Source organism: Octopus sinensis, linkage group LG25 (genome assembly GCF_006345805.1).
Source record: "Octopus sinensis linkage group LG25, ASM634580v1, whole genome shotgun sequence".
NCBI lineage: Eukaryota > Metazoa > Mollusca > Cephalopoda > Octopoda > Octopodidae > Octopus > Octopus sinensis.
In genome coordinates, this window is record NC_043021.1 from 4,787,190 (window position 1) to 4,814,903 (window position 27,714).

General features: G+C 40.6%; 1 protein-coding gene across 1 annotated transcript in view; it reads left to right on the forward strand.

Annotated features, from left to right (window-relative positions):
- Positions 1-18,566, forward strand: part of LOC115224418 (DNA-directed RNA polymerase, mitochondrial) — a 55,788-nt gene extending 37,222 nt beyond the window's left edge. The window contains exons 21-32 of the mRNA XM_029795316.2: positions 1,206-1,317; positions 1,663-1,741; positions 2,178-2,300; positions 4,220-4,342; positions 5,412-5,489; positions 7,161-7,349; positions 8,096-8,253; positions 10,256-10,354; positions 12,773-12,845; positions 13,372-13,463; positions 13,864-13,931; positions 17,019-18,566. Of these exons, the coding sequence (XP_029651176.1) occupies positions 1,206-1,317; positions 1,663-1,741; positions 2,178-2,300; positions 4,220-4,342; positions 5,412-5,489; positions 7,161-7,349; positions 8,096-8,253; positions 10,256-10,354; positions 12,773-12,845; positions 13,372-13,463; positions 13,864-13,931; positions 17,019-17,068 (1,244 nt within the window). The 3' untranslated portion in view covers positions 17,069-18,566. The remainder of the gene's footprint in view (positions 1-1,205; positions 1,318-1,662; positions 1,742-2,177; positions 2,301-4,219; positions 4,343-5,411; positions 5,490-7,160; positions 7,350-8,095; positions 8,254-10,255; positions 10,355-12,772; positions 12,846-13,371; positions 13,464-13,863; positions 13,932-17,018) is intronic.
- Positions 18,567-27,714: the final 9,148 nt, after the last annotated feature.

The window sequence follows — 27,714 nt, forward strand, 5'->3', positions numbered from 1 at the left end:
TATATATATATATATATATATATATATATATATATATATATATATACATGTGTGTGTATATGTTTGTGTGTCTGTGTTTGTTCCCCCAACATCACTTGACAATCGATGCTGGTGTGTTTACGTCCCCGTAACTTAGCGGTTCGGCAAAAGAGACTGATAGAATAAGTACTAGGCTTACAAAGAATAAGTCCTGGGGTCGATTTGCTCGACTAAAAGGTGGTGCTCCAGCATGGCCACAGTCATGTGACTGAAACAAGTAAGAGTATATATATATATAGATCAAAACAGTTTGATTCAAATTCATTGGTACTCTTGAGTTTCAAGTGTGATGCTAGTCATCAGCCATTTTGAATTTGAATGACAGAAGTTGATTGTTAATTCCATAAGATGGGTGCTGTGATAGGTCAAGGAAAGTCACGTGGTGTCATGGTTTGATATTGGTATGTGGGTAACAGTTAGTTGAAAAATACCACATGGCGTCACCAGAGATATTCCCTTCTGGAAAATTTCGGGCCTTTGACTGCCGACAACCCGGATATACCACCTTAGCACCAGCTGTTCCTTTGCACCAAGGTCACCACTACCAACCAACCAACCAACCCCAGGACCGCCATTTACCAATCCCCAATGTTTACTAATCCTCAACACATACCAACCCCTACCACTTAACTAATCCCCAGCGCTTGTTTTACGCATGTATACTTGCACATGCATGCATATGCGCATGTGCACACACACTGGTATGCATACTAATATACATGCATATCTATGAATGGATACGCATGTGTGTATGCAAGAAATTCCATCTGACCCATGCAAATATGGAAATCATCATCATCATCATTATCATCATTGTTTAACGTCTGCTTTCCATGCTAGCACGGGTTGGACGGTTCGACCGGGGTCTGGGAAGCCAGGAGGCTGCGCCAGGCTCCAGTCTGATCTGGCAGTGTTTCTACAGCTGGATGCCCTTCCCAATGCCAACCACTCCGTGAGTGTAGTGGGGGCTTTTTACGTGCCACCGGAGGCTGGCAGCGGCCACGATCGGTTGAAAACACTTACTTGAGGTTTGGTGCATGGGATTGAACCTGAAACCATATGATGATGATGAAGGGATCTCCTTAACCACATGACCACCCATGCACATTTATGTTCTTCCTTTCCATCTCACTGTTACTCATTCTTTAATTTCATCTCTGTTCCAGGCAGTGATGTTTCTCGAAGTATTCTCTGCTTTGCTAAAGGCCAAAAACTTGGTCCTCATGGTTTAGACTGGTTGAAGATTCACCTTGTTAATCTCACAGGTTTTCAGAAAAGGTAAGGCCATCATGGATTTGTCTATATTCAGTGTACATTCATTTGCTGTAGTGTTTTTAATCATATCTCTGCTGGATCAGAGCTGACTTTGAGCTAAACAATGGCAATATATGCAAACATATACACTTAGTAATATTCAAGTAATATTTTGATGGAGATGTACTTGCATAGCAAGTGACTTGATCTGAGATCGTGTGCTGGAACGAAAACAATATTTTAATGATTATCTGGAAATATTTTAGTAACAGTTTGTTAATATAGTAATATTCTGGTTAATCTCTAGTAACTGTATATTTTGTTAATATTGTATTGATATTCCCTTTCTATTTCTTGTTTCTGTGTTAGAGCATCCAATAAAGAGAGACTCCAGTTTGCTAACGACCATTTGGAAGATATACTGGATTCTGGGGACAATCCAATGGAGGTAAATGACAACTTAAACACATAGACAACTGCGAGGTTATCATAATTTATATCTGTTTTCTATCCTGGAATGAGTTCAGTGGTTTGACAGGGTCCAATGAGCTGCAGAGCTGCATCAGGCCCAATGTCAGCTTTGGTATTGTTTCTACAGCTGGATCCCTTCCCTGGCACGTGTAAAAGATTCGAGCAAGGTCATTGCTAGTACTGCCTGACTGGCCCCCGTGCAGGTGGCACGTAAAAAGCACCCACTACACTCTCAGAGTGGTTGGCGTTAAGAAGGGCATCCAGCTGTAGAAACTCTGCCAGATCAAGACTGCCAGATCATCCCTCATTCCTTTTAATACCCTACAAAACAACAAATTAAATCTTAGCCTTAATGTAAATGAATGGAAAGACCATTGTTTGCTTTTATTTGTTTCTTTGTTTCTCTCTGTCAGGGATCAAAATGGTGGCAGGCATCAGACAACCCATGGCAGACTCTGGCTTGTTGTAAGGAAATAGCCAAAGCTATTAGATCTCCTAACCCATCAGAATTTATTAGTCACTTACCGGTACATCAGGTATAGTATACACACTTTCTATACACCTTTCACAAACCTCTACAAATTTTTTTAATATCTACACACACACACACTTACATATAAGTGTGCAGAAACCATCCTAAAAAAGTTGTGGAAACCTATTAAGTAATATAAATACTGTCTTTGATGACACAATCTTCAGCTGTGTTTCCAGCTGAACACTTTTTAACCCATCTACACATCTTTTAACCCATGCACATACATCCTACACTTTTTTTTCACTTTCTTAGTTTAGCCTCTTGGCTATTTATGTTGTTGAGGCAGATAGTTATTGTCTTTTGATAGAATATTTTATGGCACTGAGCTATCAATGTAAAATGTGAGTGAAGAGGGACAATGTAAGAATGAAGAATGGAAATATATTGAAGTGGTCGGCGGCGAGCTGGCAGAAACGTTAGCACGCCGGGCGAAATGCGTAGCCGTATTTCATCTGCCGCTACATTCTGAGTTCAAATTCCGCCGAGGTCAACTTTGCCTTTCATCCTTTCGGGGCCGATAAATTAAGTACCAGTTTCGCACTGGGGTCGATGTAATAGACTTGATCCCTTTGTCTGTCTTTGTTTGTCCCCTCTATGTTTGGCCCCTTGTGGGTAGTAAAGAAATATATATTGAAGTGGTTCCAAATAATGAGAAAGTTAACAGGTATCAAAGAAAAGATGATAAAATATCTAGTTCTCGCCTCATTTAAGTAAAGCAGCAGAATACTGTAGTTAAACAAGTGATAGAGAGATCAGTGATAGAAAATGAAGATGTGGAGGGGCAATTTCATGGGAAAATTGAAGGGCTCAACTGTACATATAGGCATTATGCTTCCAGAACATCGATCTCACAGGGATGAGCAGGTTTTCTCAAACACTAGTTGTCCTATCCTTTCACATCTCCACTATAAGATTCGAACTTCTGAGATCTGCCTTCACCACTTTGTCCCATGTCTTCTTGGGTCTCCCTCTTCTTTATACAGCTGTTCTCATCCTTACACATCACAAGACTATACCAGTGCAGTCTTCCCTCTTGCTCACAACATCTGATTCCTCTTATGCCCAATTCTTCTCTCAACACATTTACACTTTGTCATTCATGCACACTGACATTGCACATCCATCAGATCATGCTCGCTTCATTTCTTTCAAGTATTTACATATCCTCTGCATTGAGGGCCCATGTCTCCCTACCATGTCGGTTTTCTGTCAGATTTTAGGATGAGTTATTCCAGTTGTTAACATAACTCTCTGTGATCGAATTTAGATGTGAGTGGCTGAGTTACAGGTAACATTTGACAGGCTTCCACACAATTTCTATGCACCCACTTTCACTCATAAGGCTTAGGCCACCCAAGATGCCATGCCAGTGTGTGTGTGTGTGTGTTTACACAATAGCTGTGTTCATATAAAACTCTCCATCACTACACAACAGACATCACCAGGTGGTAAGCCACTGCATCATAGCCATTTCATCATCAGCAGCATTGTCCATGCTTGCATGGGTCAGATGGAGTTAGTTGAGGTAGATTTTGTATGGCAGGATGCCCTTCCTGTCACTAATCCTCACCTGTTTCCAAGCAAGTCGACATTTCCCATGACTTGATTATGTTTTCCACAGAAGACTGGAAACACACAACATTGCTGGTATGATAGTGTAGTCATTTCTACAATCATCCCCAGTTGTTAACACAGGAGTACACATGCACACAAAGGGCTTCTTTCACTTTCTGTCTACCAAATCTACTCACAAGACTTCGCTTGACTTGGAGCTTTAATAGAAGACCCTTGGCCAAACTGCCATCCTATGGAATTGAACTTGAGAACACATAGTCGAGAAGCCAGTGTCTTAACCACACCTCCCTGTCATCAATACAGTTAACCATTGACCTCCGCCTCTCTTTGCTTTATTTTCTTTAGGATGGATCCTGTAATGGTCTTCAACATTATGCTGCTCTTGGGCGTGACCAGGCTGGAGCTGAGTCAGTGAACCTCTGCCCATTCAACCATCCTAAAGATGTCTACAGTGATATTTGTGAGCTGGTAAGGATACAATAATAATATTGTTATTATTTTACCCCCACCTCCACTCCTACTCTTCCTTCTTATGTTGTTGCTCTACTGGTCTTAGGTTGAATCAGTAGAGTATTGGTCAAAATACCTTTAAGGCGGCGAGCTGGTAGAAACGTTAGCATGTCGGGCGAAATGCTTAGCGGTATTTCGTCTGCCGTTACGTTGTGAGTTCAAATTCCACCAAGGTTGACTTTGCCTTTCATCCTTTCGGGGTCGATAAATTAAGTACCAGTTACGCACTGGAGTCGATGTAATCGACTTAATACCTATGTCTGTCCTTGTTTGTCCCCTCTATGTTTAGCCCCTTGTGGGTAATAAAGAAATAGGTATTTCGTCTGTCTTCATGTTCTGAGTTCAAATGCCGCCGGGGTCGACTTTGCCTTTCATCCTTTCGGGGTCGATAAATTAAGTACCAGTTAGTTATGCTCTGGGGGTCGATGTAATCAACTTAATCCCTTTGTCCTTGTTTGTCCCCTCTATGTTTAGCCCCTTGTGGGTAATAAAGAAATAGGTATTTCGTCTGTCTTCATGTTCTGAGTTCAAATGCCGCCGGGGTCGACTTTGCCTTTCATCCTTTCGGGGTCGATAAATTAAGTACCAGTTACGCACTGGAGTCGATGTAATCGACTTAATACCTATGTCTGTCCTTGTTTGTCCCCTCTATGTTTAGCCCCTTGTGGGTAATAAAGAAATAAGTATTTCTTCCAACTGTTTAGGTTCTGAGTTTTTTTTTTGCCTTTCATCTTTTTGGAGGTTGCTGAAGTTGTGTTTGTTTGTTTGTCCATGGACAAGATATCCCAAGAACCCCTGGATGAATTCAGGTGAAACTTTCAGGGATGTTTGGCCTTGTGACTAACACAGTCTCATTAGACTTTGGGATTGAACTGGTACCGGATTGAACAAGGGTTCTGGATTATTTTTCTAATTCTTTTTACTTTACATATATATGTAAATTTTCACATAGTTCTCTTGTTATTATTTTTATTATTAGTTATAGTAGTACTAATATTATTGTTGTTCTTTTGTTTGTGTTCCACAGGTGGAGAAGGAGCGTCAGAAAGATGCTGAAAATGATATTGCGGTGGCCCAAAAGCTGGAAGGATTTGTGAAGAGGAAAGTAAGTTCTCCTCATTGCTGAAGTTGAGATAGAATGGCCAAGTGGGCAGAGGGGTTGGATGTTCAAGTCAACTAATATAATTCTATTGTTTCTGGGGGAAAATATTTTATCCTAATCCTACATTACATCAGTTCATCTACCTGTGTGATACAGGTACCAACAGATCATTACAGACCTGGTGGTCTACACTGGAAGAAATTTTTTCTCGTTACAGTATCTTATAGAGAGAAGATGTAATTCTTTATTACCTCAGGTCATTTAGCCATGAGAGTGAGGTAGAAGGTACACCAGATCATATATGGGAAAGTTATCTATGAGACGCTCGGTTCAAAGTCTCTCTTGACCAGAAATGGCCTGAACTCTTTGCGTGAACACCCTCCCTGTACATAACTCCATGTTCCCCTACATGGCCTTGCTTTTGCTTTTTGAGCCAAAAAATTAACTTGATGTCTTATTTATTTGGGATAGGCTTTTCATTTCTCATCACAATGTTTTGTAATGATGTACAAGAACTGCTCTGCCTTTTTACTTTTCGGTCTTTAAGAAGAATTGGTATCACTAGATCATCTGTGCTTTTTCTGGGAAGAAAAGTGTTTCTTGGCCACTTGATAGTAGGAACCCAGAATATTGATGCAGGTGTAGCTGTGTGGTAAGAAGCTGGGCGAAATGCTTTGCAGAATTTCATCTGCCGTTACGTTGTGAGTTCAAATTCCACCGAGGTCGACTTTGACTTTCATCCTTTCGGGGTCGATAAATTAGGTACCAGTTAGTTATGCTCTGGGGGTCGATGTAATCAACTTAATCCCTTTGTCCTTGTTTGTCCCCTTGTGGGCAATAAAGAAATAAGAAGCTTGCTTCGCAACCACATGGTTTTGTGTTCAGTCCCACTGCATGGCAACTTGGTCAAGTGTCTTCTACTATAGCCTTGGGCTGACCAAACCCTTGTGAGTGGATTTGGTGGACGCAAACTGGAAGAAGCTTAATGTGTGTGCAAGGGTATATGATTTTGAGTGTATTTGTCCCCCATCACCACTTCACAACTAGTGGTCAATAGTTATGCACGTACACACACAGTCTCACACACTTATGCACGTACATACAAATACACACAGTCTCACACAGTTATGCGAAACACACACACACACTCACTCAAACACAGTCTCATAGAGTTACACGCACGCACACACAGATACCCACAAGGGGCTAAACACAGAGAGGACAAACAAGGACAGACAAACGGATTTAGTCAATTATATTGACCCCAGTGCGTAACTGGTACTTATTTAATCGACCCCAAAAGGATGAAAGGCAAAGTCGACCTCGGTGGAATTTGAACTCAGAACGTAGCGGCAGACAAAATACCGGTAAGCATTTCGCCCGGCGTGCTGACGATTCTGCCAGCTCGCCGCCTTACACACACACACACACACACATATACCAGCAGACAATCAGCATCATATTTTTCATTTATTTATTATTTATTGGAACGCTAAAATCTTTGTAGGGCTCTCATCATCATCATCATCATCATCGTTTAACATCTGCTTTCCATGCTAGCATGTGTTGGTTGATTTGACGGAAGACTGGTGAACCAGATGGCTGCACCAGGCTCCAATCTGATCTGGCAGAAATACATTATACATTAAATATGTTATGAAATATATTACACAGGTTATCAAACAGACAATCATGACTACAGTGTATGGTGTGACCAAGTATGGTGCTAAACATCAGATCCTGAAACAACTGAAAGATCTGCCGTCATTCGACCAAGATTACCTGTGGGCTGCCTGTATATACCTTACAGATAAGACCTTCTACTGCCTTAATGAAATGTTCACAGCAGCCAGAGACATTCAGGTGAGAATTATTTGTATTATTATTACTGTAATCTTGGTCTCTCATCATTAGAGGTGTCGATGTTTATACAGGTGTTTATATATATAAGATCACTTCACGTGAAACAATTCATCATCATCATCATCATCGTTTAACGTCCGCTTTCCATGCTAGTATGGGCTGGATGGTTCAACTGGGGTCTGCGAAGCCAGAAGGCTGCGCCAGGCCCAGTCTGATCTGGCAGTGTTTCTACAGCTGGATGCCCTTCCTAACACCAACCACTCCGTGAGTGTAGTGGGTGCTTTTTACGTGCCACCTGCACAGGTGCCAGACGAAGCTGGCAAACGGCCATGATCGGATGGTGCTTTTTACATGCCAGATGAGGCTGGCAACGGCCACAATCGGATGGTGCTTTTTACGTGCCACCGGCAGGGAGGCCAGTCGGGGCAGCGATGGCAATGTCCACGCTCGGATAGCCTTATTAACCCATAAATACAGTATGTGTGTATATATTAAAATTAAGGATGAAATCTACATTAGATTTTATCAAGTAGTCAACATGTAATAACCAATTAAGGTAAAAAATTTATAGAATATATAATTTTATATCTACATTTATAAAACCATAATAAGGGCTGCAAAGCGATTCTCTGTGTTTAGCCCCTTGTGGGTAGTAAAGAAATAGGTATGAAGGACTATTTAAACTTTTGAAGTTGTGAGTCATTTGTTTTATGTCATTATTGTATGTCTTCTTTCTTCTCTTCCAGATATGGCTGACACTGTGTGCCCACCAGATTTCTACAGTTTGTCAACAACCAGTCAACTGGACAACTCCTCTTGGATTGCCAGTTGTGCAGCCCTATCACAAAATTACTTCCATGCAGCGTTGGGGTGTCTCGCATAGCAATCTGTCTTCAACTTTTGAGTGAGGAACCTTTTTTTTTTTTAATGAAAAATTTATTTTACTTCATGTATCTTTACTTTGCCTTACTCTGTCTTATTGTGTTGAGTCACAAGTTTAACACTATCTTGATAACTTGTGCATACCTTCCTTCTTGTGACACTTGTGAAGACCTGTTGAGGCAAGTGATCAAATCAAAACAAATCAAAATAGATGAACATCAATGGAATTTGTATCTTTGTGGTACTAGTGCCGGTGGCACACAAGAAAACCATCCAAACGTGGCCGTAGCCAGTGCCACATCGACTGGCCTCCGTGCTGTGGGCACGTAACAAACACCATCCGATCGTGGCCGTTCGCCAGCCTCATCTGGCACCTGTGTCGGTGGCACATAAAAACACCATCCGAAGACCCGGCAATACTAGTCAGGCCATAACCCATGGCCCCTACCTGGGACGTAGTCAGTCCACCTGTGCATACCTTCCTTCTTGTGACACTTGTGAAGACCTGTTGAGGCAAGTGAAAATCAAATCAAATCAAAATAGATGAACATCAATGGAATTTGTATCTTTGTGGTACCAGTGCCGGTGGCACACAAGAAAACCATCCGAACGTGGCCGTAGCCAGTACCGCATCGACTGGCCTCCGTGCTGTGAGCACGTAACAAACACCATCCGATCGTGGCCATTCGCCAGCCTCATCTGGCACCTGTGTCGGTGGCACATAAAAAACACCATCCGAGTGTGGCCATCTGCCATCCTCGTCTGGCACCTGTGTCGGTGGCACATAAAAAACACCATCCGAGCGTGGCCGTTCGCCAGCCTCGTCTGGCACCTGTGTCGGTGGCACATAAAATCACCCACTACACTCTCGGAGTGGTTGGCGTTAGGAAGGGCATCCAGCTGTAGAAACACTGCCAGATCTGACTGGCCTGGTGCAGCCTTCGGGCTCCCCAGACCCCAGTTGAACCGTCCAACCCATGCTAGCATGGAAAGCGGACGTTAAATGATGATGGTGATGATGATGATGATGATTTTCTGTATTCATTAAATTACAAAAAAGCAGCCTAGCATTCTAAGTAGAAGCCATCATGTTGCCCTGTCTGAAGTTATAATTCTACTAGTTCTTTGATCCCACATTTCTACCAGTTCTTGTCCCTCAAGATGAAGAACTCCTTCACTGAACCTTCCACCTCCACTTGCTTAACCACTGCTGATGACACACGACAGAAGTGATTTGCATTTGTCTTCCCTCTGCCTATTCTACAGAAGTAATTAAATTTGATCCTGTTCTGTAGACTTCCATACTGTTATCATCTAATCTTTCTCAATAATTAATTTATCACGATATCCATTCAAGGGTGCATCCAAATACACACACACACACACACACACGTGTGTGTGTATGGCAGGATTCTTTCAGCTTCTGTTTATTAAATCCATCTACTAGGCTTTAGACAGCCTGCAGATTTTGTAAAAGAAACTAAGGTTCGACTCAGTGGGACTGAACCCAAGACCACATGATTAGGAAGCAAATTTCATAACAACACAACCATGCTCGCCCCATTCTTTAGTCCTACTCTCTCTAATAACATAATATTATTATTCTTTTACTGTCCCTTCAGTGTAAATGTCTTTAAAAAGCACTCACTACACTCACGGAGTGGTTGGCATTAGGAAGGGCATCCAGCCGTAGAAACATTGCCAGATCAGACTGGGCCTGGTGCAGCCTTCTGGCTTCCCAGACCCCAGTTGAACCATCCAACCCATGCTAGCATGGAAAGCGGATGCTAAACGAAGATGATGATGATGATGATTTCAATAAATGACCACCTATTCAACTGACAAAACTCAAATCATATATCCATTGCATTTTAGATTTACAGGCTCGTAACCAATTACACCATAAAAACCCTGTCATTCACTCTCAGACTTAATTTATACTTTTAGGCCCAACATTGATTCTGTTGCTTGTTTTTGTTATCCCAAAATGCCTAATATCAATTCTTTGGTCTCTATTTTTCCAGAAAGCCAAACTCTGTGAAACAGAAGAATGCATTTCCTCCCAACTTCGTCCATTCTTTAGACTCTACCCACATGTTGCTGACAGCCCTGCACTGTATCAGGTTGGTAGGCACTATATCATTGATTGGTCTTATTGCATTGCTGTTTGATTGGTTAATCAATATAGTTATACACCTTTCACTTCCAGTGTATTCTCTCATGTTGTGGTTTTAATAAGAAAACTCTTTTTTATATTTTTGCTGGCTTTGTGCCAAAATTTGAGGATAGAAACCAGGTCTAAACACAATAGCTTATAGACATACTCTGAATGAAGTTTTCTATAAATCTTTAATAATTTTTTTTATACATAAGACCATCAGAAATGTTAAGATATCAGCCTCTATGCAAGTTGTCTAGCTTTGATTGAAAGGTTACAGCATAGTTTAGATTACTTAGATAAGTTTCGGCCAAAGTTGACTCAAGCCATGTCTAATTGAATAGCACCACCTGGAAGAGATACATAGTCAGCTCTGGGGAACCGTAGCCCATTCAAGCAGAGGGTTGTTGTTTTCAGAGACATATCAGGGTGTGGGTGGTTTATCTGGTATTTGTTGGGGGTAATCATCTAGGAATCGTTTAAATGGTGTGAAGTCACTTTCCTCCTTTATGTGTGTCTGGCATGATGTTGAAGAGAGCAGGTCCAATTGAGGTGAAATAGTTCTGTCATAGTGTTGTGATACGACATGAACATTTCTGTTATGGACGGATGGCACAGGGGCCAAGCCTCGGACGAATTTTAAAGATGAGAAATGTTGATGGAATATTTTCCACATCACACAGATGATATAGACCTCACAGTGGCAGTGGAGGGAGCAAAGCCTGAGCTTTTTGAGTCGATCCCAATAGTCAAGGCTTGTCATGTCATCCTCCGCAGACTTTTGCCAAGCAGCTCATTTTAAGATAGATACGTGAGTAAAATTACTAATAGAGAAACGAAAATAAACTTTGGAAGCAGCAATGCCACCATAGGTTACGTGGAAACAATGAACGTGTTTTCAAGGGAGATAATCGAAGAATGTAACCATGTAATACTTCATGTAAAGTAAATATAACAAATGAAAAATCGTTCAAGAATCCATAAAAATTCCAGGATCACTACCAAAATTTCGTCATCAGTTCCTTGTGTCATCATCAACTTTTCCTGCTAGTTTCATCAAATACCGTTCACAACTTTTTGAGTTATTTTGCACACAGATGGACAAATCAACACCGATGAAAAACGTAACCTCCTTCCTTGGCGGAGGTGATAAAAGCTGTTTGATGGGTTTGAGTGGCAGAGGCTCTTTTGAAGCAAAGCCAGAGTTTAGTCTTTGACAGGCTGGGGCTGGTGCATGTTACTTGAATCCAAGCAGATGTATGCAGGATTCCAGCAGCACATTGATGAGCTCTGTGGAGGGCACAGTGAGTCAGAAATCATCATCAACACTGTTCGACCGTGGTCGAAACAATGGAATTTACTATGTTACGCCAGACTTCACGGTCCATCATAGCATTACGGAGGTCCTGTTGCTGGATGCCTGTATCCCTGGAGATTACATGGGGGTGGATTACACCTCCTATCTTAGCAGCATGGCATGCCTTTTGGCGAAGGATGCAGGGTTCTGTGAAATGCTGATAACAGCCAAAGATATTCAGGCCACAATGACTAACTGCACAAGAGAGAAGGCCTGTCCAAAATGTGCACTGGGTGAGGAAACTATTCTACGAGCACTTGTTCGGTGTGTAGGTATTGCTGACTTGTAGAGCTTTGTTGAGCAACTGTTGACGCATGTAGGATGGATCCGGTTATCAGCCAAGTCCATCATGTGGATTGTCCTGCAGCCTTCTTTTGACTGGGAAGGGAAAACAGTTTTCCTCTGTCTGGTGGCTCTGGCAAAAGTGGTAGTGTGGTGGATGAGGTTGAAAGGACTGAAGACAAATTCTTTCCTCTTCAACCAAGCTCTCATCGACTTTTCCAAGTTCCACTTGAAGAGGAAAGTGAGTATAGAGGGGGAAAGTGCTACTCCCCAGTATTTTGGTGAAAGATGGGTAAACGTGGCAAGGTTAGCTCGTGAATGGGCCTACTCTGAACATGTGGTTTTAAGCCTGAAAAGTTAGTTAGTTAGTTAATTTTTTGGCTCAAAAAGCAAAAAGCAAGGCCATGTAGGGGGACATGGAGTTATGTACAGGGTGGTGTTCATGTAAAGAGTTCAGGCCACTTGTGGTCAAGGGAGACTTTGAACCGAGTGGTCAGGAGGAGTGAGGTGCCCTTAGTAGTTGGTGTGTCCAGGATGTGGTGGTGAGAGGTCCTTGGCTGGCCCTGGGGGGGAGAGTTTTATTGTTAAATTTTTGTTAAATTTTTGTTGTTAATTGTTATTTTACTTTATATGTGAATATTGTGCTGAGCCCCATTTGTCCTTTTTTGTTTTGTGTTTGGCCCCTATGACCAATAAAGAAAAGATTATTATTGTATTATTATCATTTATTTATTTTGTTTTCAGGTCAGGAATAACATATGTATCTGTTCATGATTGTTTTTGGACTCATGCATCAAGTGTTGAAATAATGAATCAGGTAAAGTAACTGTGTTTCTGTATGTGCCACTTTGACACTTATTAATTTATTTACTAAACTGATAATTACAATAATACACATACATTTAACATATTATTCTTTACATATAAGATATAAAATATAGTAATGTATAAGGATACCAGTAATTACACAAGTACCTCGTTTTCATCTACCTATTACTTCAGTCCACTTGAGTAATAAAGGTAGGATGAGGTATTTTTATCTATTGGCTGAAACAGCTGTAAGTTATTTTCCCAATTTATATTCATGTTTGTTATTTTATAATAATTACTGGTATATATATATATATGTGACCACGTGTGTACCGTTGGCGATTCTTTTTCCTCCGTCTTCCCTTCTCCTATGTTTCCGACGAAGAGCTCCGCTCGAAACGTTAAACCCTCCTTCTTTCCTGAGCATCCAATAATACTATATTTGTTCCATGTCCTCGCGTTGTTGTGTTTTTTTTGTGCTTTCTTGTTTGGATTAACTTTATATATATATATATATATTTGTGTATGTGTAGATATGCCGTGAACAGTTTGTAGCACTGCACAATGAACCAATTCTAGAAGACCTCTCAAAACATCTCATTGACACCTACTGTTCCAATGTAAGGTAAGTGCAGATATTTATTACGTTTTAAATTATACCTGGAAATATTCTGCACATATAAACTCATTTAAGTATGAGGAGCATAGCAAATCTGTCTCCTTGGCCAACCACATGCACCCTCTAATAAATAGGGCACTCTTGTGTAAGTATGCATGATATATAAAAAGCATTGTGGTGAAATAGATAGTTTATGGACTGCTAGAAACAGGAGCCAATATACCACAACTTCACCACTGCCATTCCATTTTCAGAAAATAAGTGCACAGTTATCTGCAGAATAGTCATATTAATTGAAATGACATAAAAAACCTGTATGAATTGTTAATAGTTCTTATGTTCTGGGTTCAAATCTTTCTGAGGTTAAGATTGACATGTCCCTAATATCAATTTTATCTTCTTACAGGAAACAACAGATCCGTCAAGAAGACTTTAATCATCTGCTTTCCATTTTCAGTAACGTCCCTCACAAAGGTCAGTAGGATTTCGTTGTTTTTATTATTTGTAGTTCTTGCTTTGAATTCATCATCATCATCATTCATCGTTTAGCGTCCGCTTTCCATGCTGGCATGGGTTGGATGGTTCAACTGGGGTCTAGGAAGCCAGAAGGCTGCACCAGGCCCAGTCTGATCTGGCAGTGTTTCTACAGCCGGATGCCCTTCCTACGCCAACCACCCCATGAGTGTAGTGGGTGTTTTTTACGTGCCACCAGCACAGGTGCCAGACGAGGCTGGCAAACGGCCATGATCGGATGGTGCTTTTTAGAATAAAAATGCCTTGCAGTATTTATTTTGGTTTCTACTTTCTCAGTTCAAATTAACCCATGGTCAAATTTACCTTTTCGTCCTTTCAAGGTCAGTAAAATGAAGTACCAGTCAAATAATGGGGGTCAATGTAATCGACTAGCCACATCCCTTTGTGCCTAGATTATAAATTATTAAAGGGCAGACAGAATTTCTTGTGGTAGTTGTTCTAGTTCTTTACATTCTGAGTTCAGGTCCCACTGAGGTCAGCTTTGCTTTTCACCCTTCCAGGGTCAATAAAATAAAGTACCACTGGGAACTGGGTGGAGAGTTCAAATTTATAAACTTTACCTCTCCCCCAAGTTTTGCCCTTGGATCTATGGAGCAAAATATTTTTTAGTATTTTGTTACTTTTCTTTGCATTCTAAGATCAACTTTGCCCTTTCATCTCTTCATATATATCTGCATGTTTGTGTGTGTGTATATATATATATATATATATATATATATATATATATATAATCATCATCACCCAAACTTGCATGTGTCACAAGAGAGTATGTTGAACAACAAGCAACTTGAACATAAATGAATAGCACAGGCGCAGGAGTGGCTGTGTGGTAATTAGCTTGCTTACCAACCACATGTTTCCGGGTTCAGTCCCACTGCGTGGCACCTTGGGCAAATGTCTTCTACTATAGCCTCGGGCCAACCAAAGCCTTGTGAGTGGATTTGGTAGACGGAAACTGAAAGAAGCCCGTCGTATATATGTGTATATGTATGTGCATGTATGTTTGTGTGTCTGTGTTTGTCCCCCTAGCATTGCTTGACAACTGATGCTGGTGTTTTTATGTCCCTGTAACTTAGCGGTTCAGCAAAAGAGACCGATAGAATAAGTACTGGGCTTACAAAAGAATAAGTCCCGGGGTCGAGTTACTCGATTAAAGGCGGTGCTCCAGCATGGCCACAGTCAAATGACTGAAACAAGTAAAAGAGTAAAAGAGTAAGAGTATAGTGTGTGTGTCAGTAAGGTGAGGGTTGGCAACGAGTACACCGAAGAATTCAGGGTAGAGGTAGGAGTCCACCAAGGTTCAGTCCTCAGCCCCCTCCTATTTATCATAGTCCTCCAGGCAATAATGGAGGAATTCAAGACAGGATGCCCCTGGGAGCTCCTCTATGCTGATGACCTTGCTCTAATTGCTGAGTCACTATCAGAACTAGAGGAGAAGTTTCACGTGTGGAAACAAGGATTAGAATCGAAGGGCCTTAGAGTCAACCTAGCTAAAACCAAAGTCCTCATAAGTAGGAAGGTAGGCAAACCACAAATCCCTTCAGGTAGATGGCCCTGCACGATCTGTAGTAGAGGCATAGGTAGAAACTCTATAAGATGTACCCAGTGTAAGCTATGGACACATAAGAGGTGCAGTAATATCAAAGGATGGCTAACTGGGAAGATACACACACACACACCTGTTCAATATAGAACAGAGCACTAATTTTGAAGTAGTGATATAAAAGTAGAAGCTAAGTAATTAGTATGGATTATTGTCCTTTTCATTTGCATCAATGCCTAGAACTTTCTACCCACAAAATAAATAGGGCAACGGTATCCACACAAATTTTCTTTCATGCACTGATTCAAGTTTTGTTAGGCAATTGCAATTAACAATTATACAGGTTAAGATATTTTCACATAAGTTGTAAATGGGAACAATGAACTAAAAGTATATGGATAAATGAATAGCAAATGAATAAATAAGGTAGGCTAAAACAAGGTAAAATTAGATGAAATGGAGCACAGGAAATATTTATCCTTCATTCATAACACTCTCCACCTACATTTTACATTGATCACCTTTCTGTGTTATCAAATTATTTCTCCTTCATCATCACCACACATCTGTCACTCTCCTCATACATTATACCTACCTCTCCCTTTCACAGTCTTGCGACCTGTCCAACTACATGTCATCTCTTTATCCTCCTCCTCCTCCTCTTATCTACTGTATCATGATTACTATTCTACTTCCCTTCATATTTTCTGTAATTTTAGTAATCTCCCACTCCTCTCTACTCATATGTATCATTGATCCTCTTCACTTATCCACCATTCACTACATCCACCCTTCAACTTCATCCAATCTCTAAACATTTGATTCTCTTCCGTTTCTTCCATTGGTGCACGATTCTTCATTGTACACCTCTTTGTTGTCTATTTATTATATATTTCTATACTTTTTTACTTGTCTAATTCCATGCATTGCTTGTCTTCTCTTTGCCTCATAAATTTACTCATGCTGTTTGCATGCCTTTTACCTGTCCTTACACCTGTGCTGAATCAACCATACTTTGTTAATCTGCTTTGTGAATTGACTATAACATCTATGTATACACGCACACACACACAAACACACACATACATATATATATATATATATATATATACACTTTATTCTACCACTGGTATTTGAGTACTCTTTTTTCCACCTTGTTTCACATTTATGCGTTTACTCCGGTATATATATATATATATATACATATACATACATATATATACATTCGAAATGTGACTGCGTGTGTATCGTTGCCGATTTTTTTTTCCCTCTGTCTTCCCTTCTCTGGATCTTTCCTTCTCCTATGTTTCCGACAAAGAGCTCCGCTCGAAACGTTAAACCCTCCTTCTTTCCTTCCTTCCTGAGCGTCCAATAATACTTTATTTGTTCCACGTCCTCGCGTTGTTGTGTTTTTTTTTGTGCTTTCATGTTTGGATTAACTTTATATATATATATATATACAGTTGGTTTTGTTTCTTTTTCAGGAGAATTCCAACTTGAGAAAATTCTGCAATCTACTTATTTCTTCAGCTGAACATGGAATTTTGAAGATAGATTCCTTAAACTGTTTTCTTCTATGAATATTGGAAATGGTGGAAGATGCTGACAACCACTAATCAAAAGCTCTGTATTTATGCACTCACTCACTCACACACACACACACACACACACACACACTGATGTTTCTGTTTTGTAAAAAAATGAAGTTTTTTCCATTATTTGGACTGCTGTGATATTTGATAAAATATATAAGATACTAAACTAGAATAAAAAAAAAAACCAGATTCTTTTATGAGAATAAAAGAACAAAAATTTTCAGTCTGGCTGTGAATAATATTGTGGAATAAAACATATTTTTGTGTTGATGGGTGGAAGGTAGGGTATAAAAGGGATAAGGTTTGGAAGGGGTGCTGTAATGAAACGAAAGAAGTTAGATCCAGGAGAGAAAAAGAATTATCTGTTTGTGATATAATTTCAACATGGTATGATTGTTAAACAAATACCGTGTGTGTGTGTGTGTGTTAGCAGTGCATTAAGATTCTTGTACAGGTGCTATTTGGTATTACAGCAGAGCATGTCCTCTCGTATGTGTGTGTGTGTGTGCATATGCACAGGTAAACAAGCATGCATATACTCATTCATATATCACAGGTCTGCTAGTTCAGAACTGACTTAATGATATCAAAGAACATTCTACCACATTAACCAACATGGGGACTCTTTGCAGACTTTTACTCTGCTTGAAATAATAACCAAATCTCACTAATATTGTGCTATGCTACCTCGAAAATTGATGTATACATTGACTAATGTGTCCTTATAAATCAGGGGTGGGCGAACTTTTTTGATTGCGGGCCGCACAGTGCGTCTTTGGAACCTTGGTGGGCCTCATTTATAAAAATCAAGTGAAAATATTTTTAAAGGCGGTTATAGACCTATAAACACACAATTGATTGAAAGGAAATTTTGTGAAATATTCCTCTCGGCGGGCCACATGAAAACCTATCGCGGGCCGTAGTTCGCCCACCCCTGTTATAAATAGTAGACTCAGTGTGTCTAAAAAGATGGGATAATTGTGGCTGGAAGTTTGTCATCAAAGATTTGCTTGCTTACAGCAATGAGAATGATGACATTGATAATGTGGAGAATTTTCTGTTCTTGTAGGCAAAATTATGAAAATATTTTGTTTATATTTTAAACTTTAGATTGGTCTCAGACTGAAATAATGAGTTAAAAACAGAATTTTATAAAATGAATGAAGGCAATATTTAAAAAATTTTCTTTGTGTCAGCGAAAAGTACTGCATTAAATTCAATGTCCAATATACACATGGACATGCACAAAATGAAGCAGTGTGTGTGTTTGTGTGTATAGAAACTGAAAATTTCATTAAATTAGACAGCAGGGTAACTGAGACTATGAATGGTCAGTACATATATGGTCATTCATAGGAAAAAGACTAAGATTTCAGAGAAAAAGTGCAAGAAAAGAAGGGAAATTTTTCTGTCTCAATAAACACGAACTCTACATTACATATTGTCTACTTTCTTTCCTCTGTGTTTGAAAAACAAGACCACTTTCATCAGTTTTCCTTGATGTTTGATCCTAGAAGACTTTCACAACTCTTCAACATGTTGGCTTTGTAGCCTCCATTGATGGTATGGCCCCTTTTGAAAATAGTCAATAAGCACAATTCCTTTTGCATCCCCCAAAAAACTGATGCTATCCCTGCCAATGAAACAACCTTGGCCTTTGAAGCAGATGAAGAGGTGTTTTTTCTCTGTATGGATTATCTCTTTGTCACTGGCTCAAGGTGATGAAACAACACTCATTCAGGGTTAGGAAACATTAAAGGAAACCAGCTGGATCTGCCTAAAACAATGTCAGATTTTCCCGTGATCTGACCAGCCTAGCATGCTTTTGATCAGGTCTCAGATGTGGCAGCCACTGAGCAGAAACCTTCATCACACCAACTTCATTGTGCAAAATATTTTCAACTCTCTCACAGGATGTGATAATAACATTGGCTTGCCAGTGCCGCCCCGACTGGCCTCCGTGCCGGTGGCATGTAAAAAACACCATCCGATCGTGGCCGTTGCCAGCCTTGCCTGGCCTCCATGCCGGTGGCATGTAAAAAGCACCATCCGATCGTGGCCGTTGCCAGCCTTGCCTGGCCTCCATGCCGGTGGCACGTAAAAAGCACCATCTGATCATGGCCGTTGCCAGCCTCATCTGGCCCCTGTGCCAGTGGCACGTAAAAAGTACCCACTACACACACGGAGTGGTTGGTGTTAGGAAGGGCATCCAGCCGTAGAAACACTGCCAGATCAGACTGGGCCTGGTGCAGCCTTCTGGCTTCACAGACCCCAGTTGAACTGTCCAACCCATGCTAGCATGAAAGCGGACGCTAAACGATGATGATGTTGTCATCCATCACCATATGGTGAACACAATATCTTCCTTGGTGGTGGCAACTGCAAGACGTCCAGCTCTTTGGGTGATCTTTAAGACACTCCCTTCACTCCTAAATTTAGATGCCCACTTTTGCACTGCTGATAAAGCTGGAGCATCATCCCCTAATGTAGTAAGTATGTCAGCATGAATGTCATTAGGGTTAAACCGTTTTCTACAGGCACTTGATGACATCATGATGCCAAATTTTGTCCATTCTCAAGAGAAGTTGCTACTAGTTACTTCTGAAGTCTTTGAACAGTCAGATGCCAGTTGAACTCTGCAAAATTTCTCCCAGGGCTCAAATCCTATCATGGTCAACTCTACCTTTCATTCTTGATAAAGCAAGTACCAGTCTAATACTGGTGTTCAGTAATTCAACTTGTCCACTATTTCCAAGGGTGACAGAATTGATAGTGTCAGATAAAATATTTTTGGGGGTCGAGTTACATCCTTTTGCATCCCAAGTTCAAACCCTAGTTTTCACCCTTCTTGGTTGGTAAGAAGTCAGTTAAATAAAATAGCAGTTAAGTATTGGGCTTGGCTAAATCAACCATGCCCCTCCCTCCTTCCAGATTTGTAGTCTTGTCTAAATTATAGATGTAATTACTATCATTAATATTTCATTACCCAATTATAGGTTATAATTACTATCATTATTATTATTTTCTGTCCCAATTACTATCATTAATATTTGCCAGGACTGAAACAGTATTTCAATTCATTTGTGATACATTCTTGTAAAAAATATATATAAATAATGCAGTTTTTCCAATTGCATAAACTAAAAGTTGGAGCAGGGATGGGATAAACTACCTGCATCAACTTGCTGTAAAAGCAGGTAGTAATTTTACTTTGATATTATTCTTAGTGCCAGTTTTGAAGAGTGCAGTTCGATTTTAACAATTATTTTTTTTCCAAACTATAATGGAAGTGACAAAGGAGCATATTTTGCTTTATGAGTTCAATAAAGGCAACAAGACAACGGAAAGCGTGAGGAGTATTAATGCAGTATATGGGGATCGGACAATAAGCATAAGCCAGTGTCAGTGGTGGTTCCAGAACTTCTGAGCTGGAAACAACAGCCTAGAAAATGAGCCTTGCCCTGGAAGGAGTATTAATGCAGTATATGGGGATCGGACAATAAGCATAAGCCAGTGTCAGTGGTGGTTCCAGAACTTCTGAGCTGGAAACAACAGCCTAGAAAATGAGCCTTGCCCTGGAAGCTCAATGAGAACGACCTGCAAACCCTGGTGGAACAAAATCTCATCATAACTCAGGCGCAGGAGTGGCTGTGTGGTAAGTAGCTTGCTAACCAACCACATGGTTCCGGGTTCAATCCCACTGCGTGGCATCTTGGGCAAGTGTCTTCTGCTATAGCCCCGGGCTGACCAATGCCTTGTGAGTGGATTTGGTAGACGGAAACTGAAAGAAGCCCGTCGTACATATGTATGTATATATATGTATGTGTGTGTATGCATTTGTGTGTCTGTGTTTGTCCCCCTAGCATTGCTTGACAACCGATGCTGGTGTGTTTACGTCCCCGTCACTTAGCGGTTCGGCAAAAAGAGACTGATAGAATAAGTACTGGGCTTACAAAGAATAAGTCCCGGGGTTGCTTTGCTTGACTAAAGGCGGTGCTCCAGCATGGCTGCAGTCAAATGACTGAAACAAGTAAAAGAGTAAGAGTATAACTGTTGAGGAACTAGCAGAGAACCATTCATCGACACCTGTGTGCCAATGGAAAATGACCATCTTTGGTTTCAAGACAAAAGGTGTTCTTCCATCAGGATAATGCTTGGCCACATACAGCAAGGATAACATTCCAAAGACTGGAGCAGTTTGAATGGGAAACAGTGCCCCACCCACCATATTCACCAGACATTGCCCTATCTGATTATCATTTATTCCACAGTCTTCAGAATCATATTTCTTTACTGCCCACAAGGGGCTAAACATAGAGGGGACAAACAAGGACAGACAAAGGGATTAAGTCGATTACATCGACCCAGTGTGTAACTGGTACTTAATTTATCGACCCCGGAAGGATGAAAGGCAAAGTTGACCTCGGCGGAATTTGAACTCAGAACGTAGCGGCAGACGAAATACCGCTAAGCATTTCACTTGGTGTGCTAACGTTTCTGCCAGCTCACTGCCTTCAGAATTATATATACCTCTTAGTTGAGGGGGGGGGGTCTTGTCTTGCAAGTTACTTGGTGACCTTGCTAGTGTTTGCACCACATACGAAGTCCTTAAAATACTCTTTGAAGTGGTTGGCATTAGGAAGGGCATCTGGTCATAGAATCTGTGCCAAAGCAGACAGTAGCACTTGGTGCAGTCCTCTGGCTTATCAGCCCCTGTCAACCCTTCCAACCTATGCCAGCAGAGAAAACAGGCAGTAAATGATGATGACGAGGATGCACTGCCATAACCCCATTTCTCAGTATTTCCGGTCGTTATTGCTGTTATTTAGCACCAGGCTATCTTTAATTGAGCCAACTCTATAATCAAGGCATTCCAGCTATAGTCATCTAGGGCAGCGTTATCTAATGTGTTAAGATACGTTAGATAGAAGTAATTTGAGAGATTTGCTTGTCATTTCTGGTGGTTGAGCAACTATGTATGGCTTCTCTTGTCTTGTGATATTGTTAAACTACGAGTCATCCCATATTGAGCAGATCAGTGGTCAAAGGCATCTCTGCTGTGACCACCATGCTTTTTTCTAAAATTCCAGCTGTGTTTATCTGGGACTAAAGTATCCCAATGTGTCTTTGTCTTTATAAAAACAGTAGTATAGTGTGATTGGAGGGAGTTTTAGTTGCTGTTTCTAATGGCCTGAATGGTCATGTAGTAGCTCTTGATTTTATTGTAGATATAGGATAACGATAGTATAAAATTTGATCTAGTGAGAGATTCTAAAAATAGCAGCCAAGTCACCCTCAAATTATACATTACCTATTTCTTTACTACCCACAAGGGGGCTGAACATAGAGGGGACAAACAAGGACAGACAAAGGTATTAAGTCGATTACATCGACCCCAGTGCGTAACTGGTGCTTAATTTATCGGCCCCGAAAGGCTGAAAGGCAAAGTCGACTTCGGCGGAATTTGAACTCAGAACGTAACGGCAGACAAAATACGGCTACGCATTTCGCCCGGCGTGCTAACGTTTCTGCCAGCTTGCCGCCTTATATATACATTACCATCTGAACTAAAAGAAAGTATATTTTGGATGATGAAGTCCATAATATATGGAAACACAGGATGGTCATAGCAAAACTACTTTTTATCATTGGTCTACTGGATTAGAATTGACCTAGTGTTAAACAAAAACAAGTACAACATTATTCTTATGCTAAGAATGCATTATTATTGTAGAACAGTAGAGAATATATATATATACAGGATGTGACTCTTAATGAGCAAAGATATTTCCCCGAGTGCTGTTTCCTAGTATTTCACTTGTGTTTCCACTTAACATATTTTCTTTGATTCATTTATTACTTCATTCATTCTTCCATCTATTCGTTCCTCCATCCATCCATCCATCCATCAATTCATTCATTTCTCCATTCCTTCCATCCCTGAGCTCTCGTTGATTCAGAATGGAAGCACTCCGTCATTGGTTATGACAACGAGGGTTCCGGTTGATCCGAATCAACGGAACAGCCTGCTCGTGAAATTAACGTGTAAGTGGCTGAGCACTCCACAGACACGTGTATACCCTTAACGTAGTTCTCGGGGATATTCAGCGTGACACAGAGAGTGACAAGGCCGGCCCTTTGAAATACAGGTACAACAGAAACAGGAAGTAAGAGTGAGAGAAAGTTGTGGTGAAAGAGTACAGCAGGGATCACCACCATCCCCTGCCGGAGCCTCGTGGAGCTTTAAGGTGTTTTCGCTCAATAAACACTCACAACGCCCGGTCTGGGAATCGAAACCGCAATCCTATGACCGCAAGTCCGCTGTCCTAACCACTTTGCCATTGCGCCTCCACTGATTCAGAATACTATTCATTTAATTATTTCTTTCAATTTTCATTCTAATTATTGTCTTAACCCTTTAGCGTTTAAACTGGCCACATCCGGCCCAGATATTCTATATGTTTTATATTCAAAGTGGTGATATCTAGCCTTTCACACCTAACCTACATTGACGTTCTAAAAACGAACAATCACATCATTGAAACCTCAAAGCTGTAAGATGATCCAGGATTAATTCAAAACAATTTGAGTGAAAAGATATTACATTTAACAGAGTAATTTGAATACTAAAGGGTTATTGTATATTCTACTGATGTTGTTTTGGCAGAGGAGATCAGTCATAGGCAAAATGAGTCTTTGTAGAGACAAGTCATTAATGAGATAAGTTATTGATAAAGCAAGTTAAAATGTAGACAATTTATTGGCAACTTATCAATGAGACGAGTTATTGGTAAGACATGGCATCAGTCAACCAAGCTGGAATCATTATTGTTGAGACAAGTCATTAGGATGCCAAGTCATCAGTCTGATAAGTCAATTGTTGGTCAAACTGCACTTCCTTGTCACCATGATCCTGTGACATCTCATCGTGATTTACGGCCCAACGTTTCCAAGATCAAGACACATCACTGCCAGTTCTTTCTAAACTCCCCTTAAGTCTTTCTCTGCCAGAAAAGTAACTTTTATTCTTATCTTGCAGCTTTTCACCCACCCAGAATACATCATATATATATAGGGTGTAAATCTATTGCATAGCAGAGATGCACATGATTTGTAATTAAGTGTTGTAGTGGTGTGTATGCTTTGCTAATCATCCTTGTAATGTTTTAAAGTAGCTGACATGCTGATAATGTGTCATTTGGTTTGAGACCCAGAAACTCGAGATCTGAGTCCCCAACTCCTCTTGCTTCCCATGGATTCCTCAATGTTCAACAGACATAAACATTCCTTTGTTCTGTAGAAGACTTTTCCCCAACACCCTCACCGTACAAGACACATATCTGTCCCAGTACAGTCATTCGTCCTACATACGTCAGCTGATGCTTTAAAACTGCCAGTCACTCTCTCAGCACACTTATGTTCCAACTTTTGTGTAGGTTAACAATGCACAACCAACAGATAATACTTAGACTATTTCTCTCCAACCTTCACAGATCTTCCACATTCAATACCACATGTCTACACTACCATGTAGGTTAGTTAACATTACACATCCAACAGATCATGCCCGCTTCATTTCTCCCCATTTGATACTTCCAGATCATTCTCTAATAGGGTTTCACCTATCTCAGCTCTTGACAGCACCAAGACATAATTACTATGGCACGTAAAAAGCACCATCCGATTGTGGCCGTTGCCAGCCTCGTCTGGCCCCCGTGCCGGTAGCACGTAAAAAGCACCCACTACATTCAATGAGTGGTTGGCGTTAGGAAGGGCATCCAGCTGTAGAAACATTGCCAGATCAGACTGGGCCTGGTGCAGCCTTCTGGCTTCCCAGACCCCAGTTGAACCGTCCAACCCATGCTAGCATGGAAAGCGGATGCTAAACGAAGATGATGATGATGATGATGAATATCACTCAGCCACCTAAACATGGACCGGATGCAAACAGAACCTTCGACGTTACTACAAATACTAAACCTCATCATCACTGTGGATCTCTCCTGGTGAATGTACAACTCCAATGTAACAAAGGCAGAGTTACAAGAACTGGCCTTACTCTTCAGGATTGCAAAACAATGTATCAGAGAGAATAGAGACATTGTGGGTGAGAAATGTGTGTGAATAGATAAAGGTATGCTAGTATTTAGCAATTCTGAGAAGAAAGCATGGAAGTGCACTGTGAAAGGTTGCTAAATGCGGAGAATGCATGGAAAAAGAGTCTTCTAAATATAGAAATAATTGAGGGATCAGCAATCAGAGTTGACAGCAGCATGATAGATAAGGTAATTAAGAATATGAAGACTGGGAAATCTCCTGGACCATCAGGAATCACCGCTGAGATACTTAAAATATCTGGCGGAGTAGAATACAGCCTAGTCACTCGGATAGTTAATCAGGTTATCCAAGAAGGTGTCATTCCTAATGACTGGTATAGTAGTCATCATCATCATCATCATCATCGTTTAACGTCCGCTTTCCATGCTAGCATGGGTTGGGACAATTTTGACTGAGGGCTGGCGAACCAGACTCCAATCTTGATCTGGCAGAGTTTCTACAGCCGGATGTCCTTCCTAACGCCAACCACTCTGGGAGTGTAGTGGGTGTATTTTACGTGCCACTGGCACCGGGGCCGGTCAGGCGGTACTGGCAATGACCTCGCTCAAATCTTTTTACATGTGCCACCAGTAACGATCACGCTCGAATGGTGCCCTTTTATGTGCCACGGGTACAGAAGCCAGTTGGCTGTTCTGGCAACGATCATGCCTGGATGGTGCTATTATAGTTATTATGCTACAAGGGTAAAGGTGATGTCTTTGGATAGAAACAACTGCAGAGATATCAAACTGCTGGACCAGGCCATGAAAGTTACAGAGACAGTTATAACTCAACTGATTAGGAATAGAATCAAACTGGAGGAAATACAATTTGGTTTTGTGTCTGGGAAGAGAATCACAGATGCTATGCAGGAGAAGTGTCTGATCAAAGATAAACTATTGTACTTGGCTGTCATCAACTTGGAGAAAACTTTTGACAGAGTCCTTCACTCTGTTATCTAGTGGTCCCTAAGGATGTTAGTAGATGGGTACTATTACATGCTGATAATCTCACTTTTACAGCAGAATTTGTAGCAGAACTGCTGTAGAAATTCCATATATGGAAGCAAAACCTAGAATCAAAGGGCTTTAACCCTTTAGTGTTTAAACCGGCCATATCTGGCCCAAATATTCTACATGTTTTATATTTGAACTAGCCGTATCTAGTCTCTCACACCTAACTTACATTGACATTCTAAAAAATAAATAATCACATCATTGAAACCTCAAAGCTATGAGATAATGTGTGATTAATTCAAAACAATTTGAGTGAAAAAGCATTAAATTTAACAGAGTAATCTGAACATTAAAGGGTTAAAGTTAATCTAGTGAAAACCAAAGTTGTTGTTAGCAACTGTCAGGTAAATGGCCCTTCTCAATATGCAGAAAAGGTGTTGGAAGAAATTCCACTCTATGAACTTTTCTATAGACCTTCACGTGTGTGTATGTGTGTGTGTGGAGAGAGAGAGAGAGAGAGAGAGAGAGAGAGAGAAAGTGTGTTGAAGAATGCTATAGCAAGCATGGTGAAAATAGTTACCAAATAGTGTTCAAATAAATCCAAAACTTAAACTGCAACTACTTTATGTAGAGCAGGTATGTCCAGTGTAGGAAGTCAGCTATAAAAACGATCTTCGTTGAGCAGATATGGAAGCGGCAAAATCAGGTAAACAAAGGTAGGTGTAAGGACAGAATTTATATATACAAATAAATGAATGAGGTAATCACGTCTTATCTTGATTACATCATACATTTATTTACATTCATAACTTCTGTATAAACACACTCCTTACACCTTTGTTTGTCTGCCTTTTCTGCTTACACACACACACACACACACACACACACTCTTTCTCTCATGCTCTCTTTCTCACACACATACTCTCTCTCTCTCACACACACACTCACACACATACATGTATATGTATATATATGTAAGAGCATATATACATAGGTGTATATTTGATGGGCTCTCCCATTGAAGACAACGTATGAGTGTTCAGTTTTTGCTGAATGATCTGCAGAAATGATTTGCTTTATAGTGATCAAAAGAATGTGCTGTACATTAGCTCACCTGCCTCCCTCAAAGCTGCCTGAACAGGTGCATGGTGTACCACATGTCAGGTGTCAAAGTGTTCATGGAGCAATGTAATTGCAGAGTAATAGCTGAAACCGCAATCTTGCGATCGGGAGTGCAGCACCCTAACAACTAGGCCATGCCCCCTCACAAGGCACACACACACACATACACACACACATAATGTAGCAGGATCAGTCACGTGACTTTGGTAAAATGCAGTCAGTTAGTCTCTAGTATAAGCACAGCGCTTGTGTAGAGAATACCTATTTCTTTATTACCCACAAGGGGCTAAACAAGGACAGACATAGGTATTAAGTCGATTACATCTACCCCAGTGCGTAACTGGTACTTAATTTATCGACCCTGAAAGGATGAAAGGCAAAGTCGACCTCGGCGGAATTTGAACTCACAA